Raw genomic sequence first — 15,411 nt, forward strand, 5'->3', positions numbered from 1 at the left:
GTAAACAACCTCTATATTTGTGCTTAAAAATTTGTATAGTTTCTTTGTAGAGGATAGTATACAGGAAATAATTTCTAGGGCTTTTATGTTGCCAAGGATAACAGTTCTTAGGTCTAGTTGTTTCACACACGTGTGCCAAGTGCTGATTCTTGTGTCATATTGTATTTGTGATGGTCTCTCACCCTACTTTTAGCAGTTCAAGGGTGCCTGTTTTCTGCTGCTTATACAATATTTATACACTGACATCAATGATTTTTAACCTATAAAGTACTAATTAGTTTTCTGTAGCCTGTATGTTTATGGGGGGAGGGGGGTGTCAACCAACAGAATTTAGCCATTTCTTCTGAATTTTAAAAATGCCTTTAAAATTTTACAGTCATATTTTTTTATTATTTATGCCACTATAATAACAAATAAGTGAGATTTGAAAAGATTTTTTTTAAAAAAGTGAAAAACAGTGTTTGCCTTTTGACTTTGAGATATCACTAATGATGTCATTTCACTAGATATCCTGTCCTGACATTGAGTGGGAGAGCCAGGACTGTAATCTTGGTTTAGTTTTGTTTTTGTTTTGCTCTCCCTCCTGCCATAACACACTATGTCTCAGATTTTCATATTCACCCAGGTATGTGGAAACTTGGGGAATGAGTGATTGAAATGTGGTGGTTGTGATTGTTTCTATTGTTTGCATCCCTTTGCTGTCAAAGATACATAAAATGAATAAGTGATTGATTGTGCAAGGTCACATAAGGCAGTGAAAGTCACTAATGTCATTCTATTCCATTTGTGAGACCGCATACCCCATTATTATTAATAGTGCTTCTAATATTATGGTTACCTTGGTTTGATTTCTTTATAAATGACTCTAGCTAAAGTACCCTTTAAAAAACTTAAAGTAATGAAGAAGTGGGTATTTTCACAGTCTAAAAAGTTATTTGAACAGGTTGTTATAGAGAGAATTCAAGAGTTGGCTGGAGGATGGGCTACATGACCTTTAAATGTTCTTTACTCTCAGGGATTCCAAGATTCCAGTGCTTAGGCTAATGGGAAAATGTAAGAAATGCTGATCCTCTCAGTTACATGATTTTGTTTGTTGTTTTGTCACAGACTGCCTCTTTAAGGTGTGTCCTATGAATCGATATTCTGCCCAGAAACAATATTGGAAAGCTAAGCAAGCCAAACAGGGGAACCACACAGAGGCAGCCTTGCTGAAGAAATTACAGGTAAGAGCCAGGCTTTTATTTGTCTGGCTTAGGCTAGACCAGGTACAGCAGTAACAAAAAATCTATTTCCTAGGCTCTTGATTTCACTCGGTCCACAGTGATTTAGAAGAGTAGCAACACATTGAAACTGGAAGGGACTTTTAAGTTACAGGGTGTGACTACTGATTTCCTGGTGTGTAGGTAATACATTCCTGCTGCTATTTTTTAGGGTGTGCCTGACAAATTCAGAGATTCACATCAAACTGGAAACCAATTCAGAATCTCTGTAGGAATAGCAGATCCAGTTATATTTTAGTTGGCACAGTACTTTATTATTTTTTTTTCTGAAAGATTAGAAAAAGAAAGTCTGGTGTTTCTGATTTGGCGGAGTACAAATTTGACAAGACTTAATTTGTGTCATTAAAATTTCTGTTGCTTTCAACATTGAAACTATATTTTGAGACTTTTGAAATTCATCTACTGTCCTGGTTTCTCTAGCCATGTTCCGCTGAAAGTAATTATAAGACCACAGAGCCTAGGGCTTTTCTGAAATTTCCAACATAAAAAGTTCCCAAGATATTTTTGGCCACATTTCAGCATTAACTTGAGAGAATCGTCACATTATATTATAATCATGTATTTAATTATTGCCACCCTACCCTAAGCACCAGGAGTAGAGCAACCAACCTATTTTATTCATGGTTGCATCCTGTGTGCTCTTTGTTCCTAAAAAAACCCTTATTTCTTTGGCAGTTATTGTATTCTGTTTGCTATGTTTTCACACTGAACATTTGATAATCATTTTATAGCATGCTGCAGAATTGGAACAAAAACAAAATGAATCAGAAAATAAGAAGCTGTTGGGAGAAATCGTGAAATACAGTAATGTTATCCAAGTAAGTGTCGATTTACTTTCCCTTAGAAGAGGTGAACATTTTATGGATAATTTGCATTTGGTTGGAATACCAAATAGCGTTAAAATTTTGGGGTGCAATAGTTTGTTCTTTGATGGTATTTATAGATGATGTGGTATTTCCAGTTGACATTCAGCACACTATTCCAGGTGTTTAGTAATAAGTCTGGTATATACACATAAATAAGTGAGCTTCTCTAGATGTATCCACAAGTTATTGCATCAAAAAGAAAAAGATGGGGACACATGTAATAGAGGCATTAGGTCATGTAATAAAATAGCCCTTTAGTATTAATGGGGCTAACGTGAACCTTTATCTTTTCACTTTGTAGAGAAAGTTTCAAATTGTACTTTTAGATGGAAATTGTCCATGACTTGTTATTAGAAGAGCTTCTATTTCAATTAGCGTGCACACTGATTTATCTCAGCTGCATTCCTTTCTTGTGTTTCACTAGATTTATTAGCTTTTTATTTGGTTATTTGTTACTATATGCCCCACCTTGTTCCAAAAAAGAATGTAAGGCATTTTCAAAAATACCACATAACGCAATAAAATAGAAATAAATAAGGCAACTGGGTCAAAGGGAAAATAATAGTTGAACAAATTAGTGAAGTCAAGGGTGAGGCATGTTTATAAAAACCAGTTTGTCAAAGGATCTCTTACCCTTTGCGACAGTATGGCTGGACCTGGAGAGTATTAGGCAAAGCAAAATAAGCCAGTTAGAGAAAGACAAATATCACATGATCTCACTTATATGTGGAATTTAATGAACAAAATAAACTGACCAACAAAATAGATCCAGAGACATGGAAGCATGGAACAGACTGACAGATTTCAGAGGGAAGGGTCAGGGGAGGGGAAGAAATTAACCAAAGAACTTATATGCATATATGCATATATGCATAGCCCGTGGATGGAGACAATAGTGCTGTGAAGGCGTGGGGTGGGGTGGGAGCCGGGTGGAGGGGGGCAAAGGAAGAAAACTGGGGGACATCTGTAATACTATAAACAATAAAAAATACATTAAAAAAAAGGAACAAAACAAAAAACCCAGATTTAACATGGTGGGTCCAAAAGAAGTGGGGTTTGCCCATGAGGGTTTTCATTGATTTATGGTAAAACTAGAGGCCCTGTGCACGAAATTCGTGCACGGGTAGGGTCCCTATAGTGGCTGCTGGCTGCCAGCTGGGGACTTTCTTCATTCCACACTGCCACCTGGTGGTCAGCACACATCATAGCGAGCAGTCAAACTCCCACTTGGTCTAACTCCCTAGGGGGCAATTTGCATATTAGCCTTTTATTATATAGGATAAGAACCAAGGATATTATAATGAGTTTTTCAAAAAGCTGATTTCTTTTTTAAGTTTAAGAATTGCCCTTGCCCTGGCCGGTGTGGCTCAGTTGGTGGGGTGTCATCCCATGTACCAAAAGGTCACCCAATCAATTCCCAGTCAGAGCACATGCCTGGGTTGTGGGCTCAATCTCCAATAGGGGGCATGCAGGAGGCAGCTGATCTATCTTCCTTCCTCCCTCCCACCCTCCCACCCTCCCTTCTTCTCCCCTCCTCCTTCTCTAAAATTGACCAAAAAAAAAAAAAAATCTCACCAAAACAAAAAAAGAATTGCTCTTTTTTTAAAAAAATATATTTTATTGATTTTTTACAGAGAGGAAGAGAGAGGGATAGAGAGTTAGAAACATCAATGAGAGAGAAACATCGATCAGCTGCCTCCTGCACACCCCCTACTGGGGATGTGCCCCCAACCAAGGTACATGTCCTTGACCGGAATCGAACCTGGGACCTTTCAGTCCGCAGGCCGACGCTCTATCCACTGAGCCAAACTGGTTTCGGCAAGAATTGCTCTTTATTTTGAGATATTTTCCTTCTTATATTGTATTTAAATGACCATTCATTTTTGAAATGATTGTAATAATAGAGAGGAAGGTTGTTTGTTTTAGTCTTCCTACTCAGTAAAATAATGTTTTGGAAAAAATTTTTTCATGCAATGCAAAAAAATCCAAGAAATGGCACTTCTGGGCTCATCTGAGAAGGGGTGGCTCAGCATCCGTAGAAGTTGTACAGCCCGTGTAGACCGCGCCATCTGCCTCCCGACAGAGGAAGGATTGGGGATGTCTGTGGGCAGGGATGGTTATTAATACTAAGTGGGTCTGTACATTATTTTAGTTTTGTGGTTTTTCTTTAGTATGGTTTGTTTTTGTGGCTGTGCAGGAATGTGGTTTGGGGGAACTTCCAGGTCCCTTTGGAAAGCATGGTTTTATTTTATTATTTATAATGAGATGAAAATCAGTCAGAGGTGTTTCCTGGTTTTCCTCATGTGCCCACTTCGTTATGAAGCAGAAGTGGGGGTGGAGGTGAGGAGGAACCCAAAGAAGTCAAGTTGGGAAGCTGGTGAGTTTGGAGTTTTTGTTTAATCTTTACCTTGTTATGTGGGTACATGATATGTGTATGAATGTATACATGTATTTAACAGAGGAGATCCCAGAATAAGGTGGTAACCCATGTCTTCTCCCTACAGCTACTGCATATAAAGAGCAACAAGTACCTGACTGTTAACAAGAGGTTGCCTGCTCTGCTGGAGAAGAATGCCATGCGCGTATCTTTGGACGCTGCAGGAAATGAAGGGTCTTGGTTTTACATTCATCCCTTCTGGAAGCTGAGAAGCGAGGGTGACAATGTAAGTACATATAAAATTAAGAGAATAACAGTGCATTCATAAAGACAATAATTCTTAATGAGAGAACCCATAAAGTAACAAGGAATTAGAGTTCTCAATCTTCACCTATTATTTTTATATGCCTATCTTTAATAGGTTAAAAGCACTTATTTGTCGTACAAATTGTGCTCAGGAACTTTAAAAGGACAAAGTTTAAATTAATAGAATATCATCTTCCAACTAGAATTTGTGTCAGAGAACTTAAGTAACCTTAATATTGGCTGTGCTTTAGAAGAGAGACGTGGGGTTTGCTTTTCTGCCTAATCAGGAGGGAGCCTGGCTGTAAGGAAGCAGAACTCTGCCTAGCACATCGTGTCTGCTCCTTGGAATTAATAGAGTAACACAGTGAACCATGATGGTGTTTTGTTCACTGGCTCTATGGTCTACTGTTTACAGTCTATACATCTTAATGGATATGTAATGTATGCAGAGCTATAGATTGGCACTTGCTCGTTGATGACATTTAACATACGTTGTGGAATATGTGCATATTGTTTCCTCTAAATTTTGGCAGTTGCTAAATTTTGTGCTGATTTACAGAGTAGAGAAAATACGTGAAATGATTCAATAAGACCCACAGTAAGATATTTTTATGTGTAATAAAGTAGCAGGTGATAGTCCTTAGCACATAGGTGATGCTCAATACATGCTGATTGATAGTCAATACTGAATAAATTTCCTAAATAGAATACCCCACAAATATTGGGTCAGGTGATCCAGAAAAAAATCATTGAGATAAAAAAGAACATTATAAGTTCAGAACAATATAAAAATGTAATTATTCTGATAGTTTTCTCAATTATATTTTAACTAGAGGCCTGGTGCACAAACTCATGCACGGGTGGTGTCCCTTGGCCTGGTCAGTGATCGAGGCCAACTGTGGCCATTGCACCCCCAGGGCAGCTGGCTTGGGGGTGGGATGCAGGAGATTGGCCAGCTGGCCTGGGGGAGGGACCACGGGAGGTTGGCGGGCTGCGGGAGGTTGGCTGTTGGAGTGCACTGACCACCAGGGGGCAGGTCCTGCATTGAGCGTCTTCCCCCTGGTGGTCAGTGTGCATCAGCTACCGGCCAGTCATACTGGTAGCTCAGTCTTTTATATATATAGATTGTGTTGGATATTTCTTGTCTTAGAAATGTCTTCCTTTATAATGAATCTATTTTCCAGTGAATTTTGAAGTACAAAGTCTATTCCACAGGATGCAAGCTTCATGGTTTAATTTGTTAAAAATTATCTGGTGATGTCCTCCTAGGTAAGGTTCGGGTGCAGCATGGCATGCAGGGATGTAATGCACTTTAAGTCTTGTGTTGATTCCTCAAGAAACAAGTCTTACCCTTTTTTTTTTCTTTTGGCATCAAGTGATGTGTGCTGTGAGCATGATACATATATTTTAATTTGAATAGGTAGTTAATTACAATCAACTCTCAATTATTCAGGGGCTGATTATGTTTATGAACAACCTATTCCTTTCCTTGTTCCCCTCTCCAGCCCCTCACTGAGTAGTGTCCCTGTCTTTAGGAGGCCCATGAAAATTAAATGTCAGAACAGACAAAACACGAGCTCCAGCTCTGAAGGAATGAGATGAAGTGATTGGATATACCAGATGATTAGATTAGCTGTCGATAAAAAAAATGCATTCTATCCTGTTTATTTATTTATTCTATCTGTTCTTTCCCTGCTTCCAAATGCCTTTAGAGGGTCAACAGAGAGTTGAATGTAATGAACTATTTGAAATAAGTAGTTGTATTGCAGAAATAAAAAACAAGCCACCACCCAAACACTAGGTCTTGGTTAAATTGGACATTGTAATTGTTAGGTGTCATAGAAACCCTTTTGTATAGACGTGCTTCATAAAGCATGGCTGAAACAACCTCCCGCATTGCTGTCTGCTGAAATGGCTCACTGTTGTTGCTCACCACTGTGCAGCTTTTGTCTGTGATGGAGGGTGCCGTGAAAGCATAAGCACAACCACAGCCCTGCACTTGCCACGTAAATAGTTGTATTGTAATGCTCATTTTCTTCCCTAGGAATAGGCAGCATTTTTTCCTAAAATATTAAGTCTACAGTATTTTATTGGAGGCAAATGCAAATACTGTCACTTCACAACAAGTGGTTTAATATTTACTAATGTTAAAAAAAAATTAAACTTAGAAGAGGAAATTGCAAGGTTCAAAGGACCTTTAAAATTATATTTTACTATTTAGCAATTACTTTCAGGTAATAAGTATTCAACAAGATGTTTGGTTACTGAAATGAAATGCAAGAATGAGGCTGGGGAGAAAAATGCTTATATCTTCAGAAAGCAATGGTTTCTGTACCTTTGTCATATGTCTAAAGAATTGTGGGATAGTTTGGGGGGAAAATAGATTCATGGATTCCTCAACTTCCAGCTGTATAGAAGCCCTTGCTTGCTGTTGAGTAGCTAGAAAGTCACTGGGGGCGGCCTTGAGCAGAGTACATAAATATTTTATTTTCAGTCATCTTCCCATGATTGAATAGTCTGTTTTTTCATTTTCAACTTTGATCTAAGAAGACATTAGTTCTTTATCATGATGGTAGATTTTAAAAGTGAGAAAAGGATAGGCCTCTTTCAATCAAGAGAAAAATTCAACTCTGAGGGAAAGAGACTCTTCAAAGAGCAAGTAGATTTTGCTATTTTGCAAAACTGGACGCCTTGGATGTATAGCAAAGGCAGGACTAAGACTGATGGTGTTGCTTTCTACTGCAAGGTTCTTTCCCCCATACCAGGTGCCACTTCAAAAGAAGGGTAGCTGCTACTGGCATTAGAATATTCTTCATTTTCAGTAAAATCCCAGCTTGAATCTCACCTGGCTCTTAAGTAGAATCAATTGGAATTGAAAATGTTTAGATGTTTGTGCACTAGAGCAAATGTGATGTGGCAGAAAATGACTTTATCCTCAAGTTCTGTATTTAATAGCTAGCTTCTCAGAAGGCAGCTGACTTCTGTCAGTGGATCAGGCCCCAGGCTGCACTCTTCTGAGAATCTACCAAGGTCCATATGTACCAAGTTATCTAAGTACGTGTGTATTCTTTGAGAGTAGGAACTATTTCTTACCCTCTTTTGTATTCCCCCATTCACCTCTTACTGTTCTTTTTATTTCATACTGCTTGTTTCATTTGAAAGTCTTATTCAGCTTGGTTGGTCAAAGTAATCATCAGGAACATGACCTGGAAATCAATGAGTTAATGTTAGACTCTTCTCATGGATACTGTTCTTAGGAAATCTTAGAATTTGGAACATTTTGGTTATGTGGCTGGTCTCTTAAAAATATGTAAGTTGTGCCTGGCCGAGGTAGCTAGGTGGTTGTCAACCTATGAACCAGGAGGTCACAGTTCAATACTTGGTTCAGGCATATGCCCAAGTTGCAGGTTTTATCCCCGCTCGTCAGGAGGCAGCTGATCCATGATTCTCTCTCATCACTGATGTTTCTATCTCTCTATCCCTCTCCCTTCCTCTCTGAAATCAATAAAAATATATTTAAAAGATATATAAGTCTCTATGGGTGATATTTTAAAGTACATATAACATATGGATTGGCTCAAAGCTTACAAATAACTATAGTAAAATATTAAGACTTAGAGCAGTGAATATTGGTGCAACCAAAAGTATTCTTTTATTTGGAAGAACATAGCTAAAATATAGAATTACATTTAGCAACTTATTGGCTGATATTTACTTTGGTTCAGATAAGAATGGCATAGTCAACCAGACCCAACTGTTCTTTAAGAAATTGGAAAACCAGATGCAGCCTCGCCAGGCTGTGGTGTCGGTCCCACTGTTTATAGTAAGGAGGACTACTTGGCCTTGCACGTGGCTGAGACTTAGAGCTGCCTTGGTGTCATGTGCAATAACAAGTTGTGGTGTCTTTTTTTGTTTTGTTTAAATTTCTTTATTGATTAAGGTATCACATATTTGTCCTCATCCCCCCATTCCCATCCCACACCCCTCCCCACGCATGCCCCCACTCCCCTGTTGTCCTTAAGCGCTGGTTAGGCTCATATGCATGCAACAAGTCCTTTGGTTGATCTCTCCCCTTTATCCCCATCCTCCCCTACCCTCCCTCTGAGGCCCGACAGTCTGATCCATGCCTCCTTGTTTCTGGGTCTGTTCTTGTTCATCAGTCTATGTTGTTCATCATTTCCCCTAGATGAGTGAGATCATGTGCTATTAGAAATACACTTATAAGAACCAAAAATGAGACAAGCAATAATGGTTATGCTGAAAGGCAAATGAATCAGTCTGAAGTGAGTTTCTTTCTGGGCCAACAGTTCTTTTGAGACCCAATTTCAATGTCAAACAGTTCCTTATGTGTACATGTCAGCAATGACATTTCAGTTCTGGATGGTGGTCAAATGGTGGTAATGCAGGTCTGACCCTCTCTGGTTTGGTCCTGGGCAACCTGCAGTGTCATGTGCAATAATAAGTTGTGGTGTCTTTTTTTTTTTTTGAGGATGTTGGGAATATGTTTCTGTCATGTTGACTTTTATATGTTCTTGTTTATATTTAATTTTAAGAAATACCAATTCATGGTTCAAAATAGAAAATACTATAAAGATATATTGTGAAACGTCTTCTGTCCTTTTTACCATCACCCCAGTTCCCACCCCTCTTCCAGTTAACCACTAGAAGGGTTTCTTATGCATATACTTTTACACCCTTCCTTCTTTTTTTAAACAAAAGTAACCCAGCTCTGCCCCCTTTACCTCTCCCTCAGCACTGTTTCTTGTTGATCTCTCCTTGTCTATACACAGAGAGTTTCTATGATGGGTCTGTGTGTCACATCATCCGACTGATGATGACTTGAAAGGCAGGGTGATGTTTAGGAGCTATTTCTGCAAACCAGGCTTCTCTGTCATATTTGAATCTCCAGGTATGTGACCACAGTACCATGTGTGAATGTGGATTCCTGTATAAAATCTATAAAAGGTTAAATTACATGAAAATGTGAAATTATGTTTCTTAATATATTGGTCTAGGCTAGGATACAGGGAGAAGTTCTGATTATTGTTGTCAAAGTCCTAATTTGTTTCTCAGTTGTCTATCCAATGAATTTCTTCTAATATTCAGTTGTTGTGAAATATGCACAGGGAAGGTATTTGTTTTCATTTCCCAGATGGTGAGCAATTCTATAAATGGCAGTGTAGGTACTTCAGTAATAAGTCTTTAATGGAACTTAACCACAAAAGCAACTTCACTATCTATAAAATTAAACTGTCCATTATTATCATTAAGAATGCATAACTTAATTTCTCCACATTTTGAGTTATAAATAAAAGTACTTAAAGATAAAGCAGATAATGATAGCATAAATGAAAAAAAAATCAACTTAGACTTCTGTAGAGCATTTTTCCCATAACCAATTTTAATTTTAATTTTAAATTGAATACCAAGATTAAGGAGCACTATTAGTTTGATATGTTTAAGATAAAATTGAAGGAGATGCCTAAAGCCCCAAACAGTAGACATAGTTCTGCAAGGTCGTTCCTAATGCTTCATTTCCTGAATCCAGATGACATTAGGATGTTTAATGAATTTCTGAGATGATAGGTAGGGCCAAATTTAACAGGTCTGTTTTTGGTTCCAGGGATAATACAAATGTATATCATTACCTACTTCTACTTGAAGTGGTTCTACTATTTAGGTGGATTGGTTTTTGGGGCAGTTGCATTCACTATATCTGCTGTGCTCATAGCGTTAAGACCTCATGGGGAGGAATAATGACCTGTTATCGATGTTAAGAAAGCTCTCACCGAAAGGGGAGACTTGATAAGAAAAGGATCTACACTAGCTTTATGAATTCAGACTGATGGGCACTATGGAACATGATTATCTGATCATTTACCAGAAGAATTTTACCTGAAAGAGAAAAAGAATTGAACTGAAGTTTGTACGGAGGATAAACAGGCTAGGTGTTAAGTCAATAAGGAGGACTTTCATGGAGTTATTTTTAGCTTCAAATTTAGACCAAAGATCCATGCAGTGTCTCAATGGCGACTTCTTTCCGATTCCTAGATTGTTGTTGGCGACAAAGTTGTTCTGATGCCCGTGAACGCAGGACAGCCACTGCATGCGAGCAACATAGAGCTTCTCGATAACCCAGGGTGCAAAGAGGTACGTTCAGGAGGAAAACAAATGAATTTGTTGATTTTCTCATGAGAGAGAAAAAAAGGCATATAATTTCTTTCATTGTTTTCATAAGCTTAAGTCTAGTGATACTGACTAATACTCCTAAGGTTCAAATAGATAATGATTAGTTATTGTATTGCTATTTTCAGATAGTCCTTTGGAGACATTTGTGTGGAAGTACCTATGTCATTGTCCAAAGTTGTCGTTTTTCACCTTTTGCTAGTTGAAGAAATAATTTCTGTTACAACATGGAACTGTGGTGGTATAACTGGACATTTCTTCATTAATAGGTGAATGCTGTTAATTGCAACACCAGCTGGAAAATCACTTTATTCATGAAATATAGTTCTTACCGAGAGGATGTGCTGAAAGGTGTAAGTATGTGCTGCACAGAACATTTGCCAGAAGAATCGAAGGTAGTTTTACTGAACTTCCAGATGCAAAACATGTGCATCCCCTGGTGTTCATCGTTTAGCGTGTGAATATAAACCCATATACCGAGAATTTGGCTGTATACTCACAAAAAGTGTTTCATTAGTTTCCTCTCCTGTATTTTGAAATGTAGAAATAATCGTTCAACACTAAGTAGATCAAAATCAGAAAGATGCACTTGCTCCTTATGTCTTATGGTCAGCCTTTTCTTGGAAATACAGTTTTCTTGACTTGTTTTTCTAGGGTGACGTCGTTAGATTGTTTCATGCAGAACAAGAGAAATTTCTGACCTGTGATGAATATGAGAAAAAACAGCACATTTTTCTTCGTACAACCTTGCGTCAATCAGCCACTTCTGCTACTAGTTCTAAAGCACTCTGGGAAATAGAGGTGTGTGAAATATTATTTGGCTTTTAATAAGTATTTACATCAACAAGACAAGATTCAGTAGGCTGATTGTTTTATCATTATAGGCTTCATGTATGATAGACCAATAAAACATTACTTTTTGTGAACTGACTCGCACCTCTTTATTGCAGTGACAAATTTGATACATTACTGCTTCCTTTACCTGTCTTCTCTGGGGCATCTCCCTCTCTCCCTTTTGTTTAAGATGGGCATATATGTGATTTTGCTTTAAAAAAATCCATTGTGAAATGTTTGTTGTCAACATTGATAAGACTGAAGGCGATGTGTCTCAACTGTCATTGGAGTTAAGATGGGGTAGGATGACTCACTTTAAGTGAACATCAGACCTACAGTCACTGCAAAGAACAGTTAGTTCTTCTGGGGATGCCATTTTTTTCTATTGGGATGAGGAGAGCCATAGTTAAGAATTCATTCAACCTCTGAAAAGTATTTTTTAAATGTCCCAAAATGGTAGGGTAATTAGGAAAATGTAAGATATGGATTTTTCTTTGCAGAACCTTTCTATACAGTGGAGGAGATAACATATGCACCATTTCTTATAAACAAGCCAACATCTGATAAATTCCATCTTGACTTAATGCATATCCAGGCTTATACAGTGGATCTCAACCACCTTAAACCCAATTACTCCCCCTTTACAGCATATATTCTCTGATACTTTAATAGCCTAAAATAAAACTCATAGGTAATATTATCCATATATTCTCATGATTAAAAATTAATAAAATGCCCCAAATTCTAATATGATGGAGAAATAAAAGGAAAATACTTTATAACAAAATAATATGTACTTCAACATGTAGAAACCTACTCTAGAATATAGTATATGTATACCTAGCTTTGAAGGATACATGAGAGAAGTGGTAAATGCAGAGGATAAGACAGCATTCTATATGAGCACAGGAAAATGAAAGAGCAGAGGTGCATAATTAAACTCTTTAGTGCTTAACAGAAGAGACTTAATTGTACATGATTAAAAAAGAGGGAAATAACCATAATTGAAACAGGGACAATAAGGCAAATTACAGACTGCTAAAACAGAGAAATTAAGTAGTATGATGTTTATGCAAATGAGCTGAGCCTTAATTATCAGTGTAACATCAAAATAATTCTCTAAGTTATGACATGGTTTGTAATAGAGATGAAATAGCACAAAGAACGTATTTTCTATCTTGAAATCCACCACTTGTTGAGGCATCCTTTCAGTCTGTGGCATACAGGAGAGACCATATCTCTCAGTGGGAGATAAGGAATTGAGAAGGTGTTGGGGAAAAGAGCCATCACCCAACAATTCTTCCTGACAACTTCCTCATCCTGGGAAGACTGAAAGATAAGTTACCTGAAAAGAAATTAATAATTAAAATATGCATTTTCACACCATAAATTTCTTATCAATGTGCTCCAAAAATAAAAAAAATAAAGGGATAGCAATAATGTGAGATATTATTTTAAAACTTCATTAATGAAATACAGTGATGAAAAGGCCACATAATGACTTCCCTCTACAGTGAGTTCCCCGCATTTCATGTGCCTCTGCCTATTTGATGTTTGGCTCTAAATTTGTTGAAAGGAGTTTTGAATCTTTTCAATATATTTGCTATTAGTTTTATAGCTTTGGCTGTAACTGTACCACTGCACTGAAATCCATTTCAACAAAATGCATTAGTTGGAAATGTTATAACCCGCTGAGCAGTCAGAGGGAGAGAGCGAATAAATTATTCAATAATGTTGAGATGTCTTGAATTCATTTAAGCTTCTCTCTTCATAGTGTATTTCTCTTAAATTATTGGCCTTCTCATATAACTTGATGTAAATACTTTTTAGTATGATTATGTATCAAAGTATTACCAATTTATATTTGTGGCGGGTTTCTTTCTGTAGGAGATTTGAAGGAGGTAGGCTGGGACACATTTCTCTGTTGTGTGGTGTATCAGTCAGGAAGCCTGAGCATCATGTGTTTCAAGAAAAGAGGTATTTCATATAGGAAATTAGGTTTCTGTGTTATTGGAAGGACTGGATGGGGAAAGCGGGTCGGGAGCAATGGCCTTATATGAGGATCTGCAGTGCAGTAATCCACTACTGCCCCTCCTCTGAGCCTGTCCAGGCTTCTCCTCCTGTGCTTTGGGAGTCCTCACCCACCCACCCAGTGAGCCTGTATTGCAGCCTGTAAGAGCCTGCACCCCACCCTGTAGGAGCCTGCACCCCAGCCTGTAGGAGCCTGCATCCTACCCTGTAGGAGCCTGCACCCCACCCTGTAGGAGCCTGCACCCCAGCCTGTAGGAGCCTGCATCCTACCCTGTAGGAGACTGCACCCCAGCCTGTAGGAGCCTTAATCCTACCCTGTAGGAGCCTGCACCCCAGCCTGTAGGAGCCTGCACCCCACCCTGTGGGAGCCTGCACCAGGCAGCTGCCACCACCTTTCCTGGAGCCAAAGGAGGATCCTCCCTGTACTTTGCTCTGCTTCCCATTCTGATGAAATGTCTCCAGAACCCCACCAGCCAGGCTTCCAGCCCCTGTAATACAGGGAAGCATGGGAGGGTGAAGGTGGGATGGCCCTGTGTGCCACACACAATAGCTAACATGTGTGAATTGCAGGATGTATGATGTCTTGTCCACTGCCCATAATGCCAAAAGCATTCCTCCCAAGTCACTGTGACAAATGAAAACATCTTCCTTTCTGTATCTCCAAATTGTCCCCTAGGGAGCTGTACTCCCATTGCTAGACCTGCTGTAGGCTAGTTCTTAGTCTGGGACCAATGGTGATCTTCAAGTTATTTGTTAATCTCTAATATGTGTATACAAAATGTGTGTGTGTACATAAGAAAACCAATAGATTTATCAGATTCTCAAAGGTTATCTGTGGCTCCCCCAAGGGAGCAAGAATTCAGACATTGACAAGGTCACAGATGCTGGTGTGATTAGCAAAGGATTTGTGGGAGAAGTTTGATTTGAAAACTGAGCCTTATAGGATGGCCTGGTTTTAAAGACTTCATCCACTTGGAAGTATTTTCATAATTATTGTCTCATTTGAGCTATTGGAGTAGGAGAAGACATAGAAGATGGAGTCCAACAAAAGGCATAGTAAGTTTCATATATATTAGCACACAGAACTTGAGGCTGAGCAGGAGTTCAAGAGTGGTCAGTATTAATAAAAAGAAGCTAACATGTTGAGGGAGAATGATGAAAAGTACTCCTAGTGCTCTGGTATGTCTTATGATATTTATCACCACAACAATCCTATGCATGAAACCCACTTTATACATGAAGAAACAGGCTTGCAGATGTTAAATTATTCACTGCAATCATACCATAGTAACTGGCTGGGCCGGGACTCAAACACAGTCACCTTCAGGCTGTACAGCCTGAGTCTTGCTACTGCACCAAACCGGTCATTACCACCTGCTTCAGATCTTCTGCTTTTATTCTCAACCAGCCTAGTAGCTCAGCCTTTGGGGCAAGGCCAGTTCCAAGGACAGGCATCAAAGGACATGGTGCTAGCCATAAGCACACATGGAAAGGGCCAAGAATTAAGTTAGTCCAGACCTCCAGGCCTGGG

General features: G+C 38.7%; 1 protein-coding gene across 1 annotated transcript in view; it reads left to right on the forward strand.

Moving 5' to 3' along the window:
• The window catches only part of ITPR2 (inositol 1,4,5-trisphosphate receptor type 2), a 428,506-nt gene that overhangs the window by 88,044 nt on the left and 325,051 nt on the right, over nt 1-15,411 (forward strand). The window contains exons 3-8 of the mRNA XM_054719205.1: nt 1,108-1,223; nt 2,012-2,098; nt 4,651-4,809; nt 10,881-10,979; nt 11,285-11,368; nt 11,670-11,816. Of these exons, the coding sequence (XP_054575180.1) occupies nt 1,108-1,223; nt 2,012-2,098; nt 4,651-4,809; nt 10,881-10,979; nt 11,285-11,368; nt 11,670-11,816 (692 nt within the window). The remainder of the gene's footprint in view (nt 1-1,107; nt 1,224-2,011; nt 2,099-4,650; nt 4,810-10,880; nt 10,980-11,284; nt 11,369-11,669; nt 11,817-15,411) is intronic.

The sequence above is a fragment of the Eptesicus fuscus genome, chromosome 7 (genome assembly GCF_027574615.1).
Source record: "Eptesicus fuscus isolate TK198812 chromosome 7, DD_ASM_mEF_20220401, whole genome shotgun sequence".
Taxonomy (NCBI): domain Eukaryota; kingdom Metazoa; phylum Chordata; class Mammalia; order Chiroptera; family Vespertilionidae; genus Eptesicus; species Eptesicus fuscus.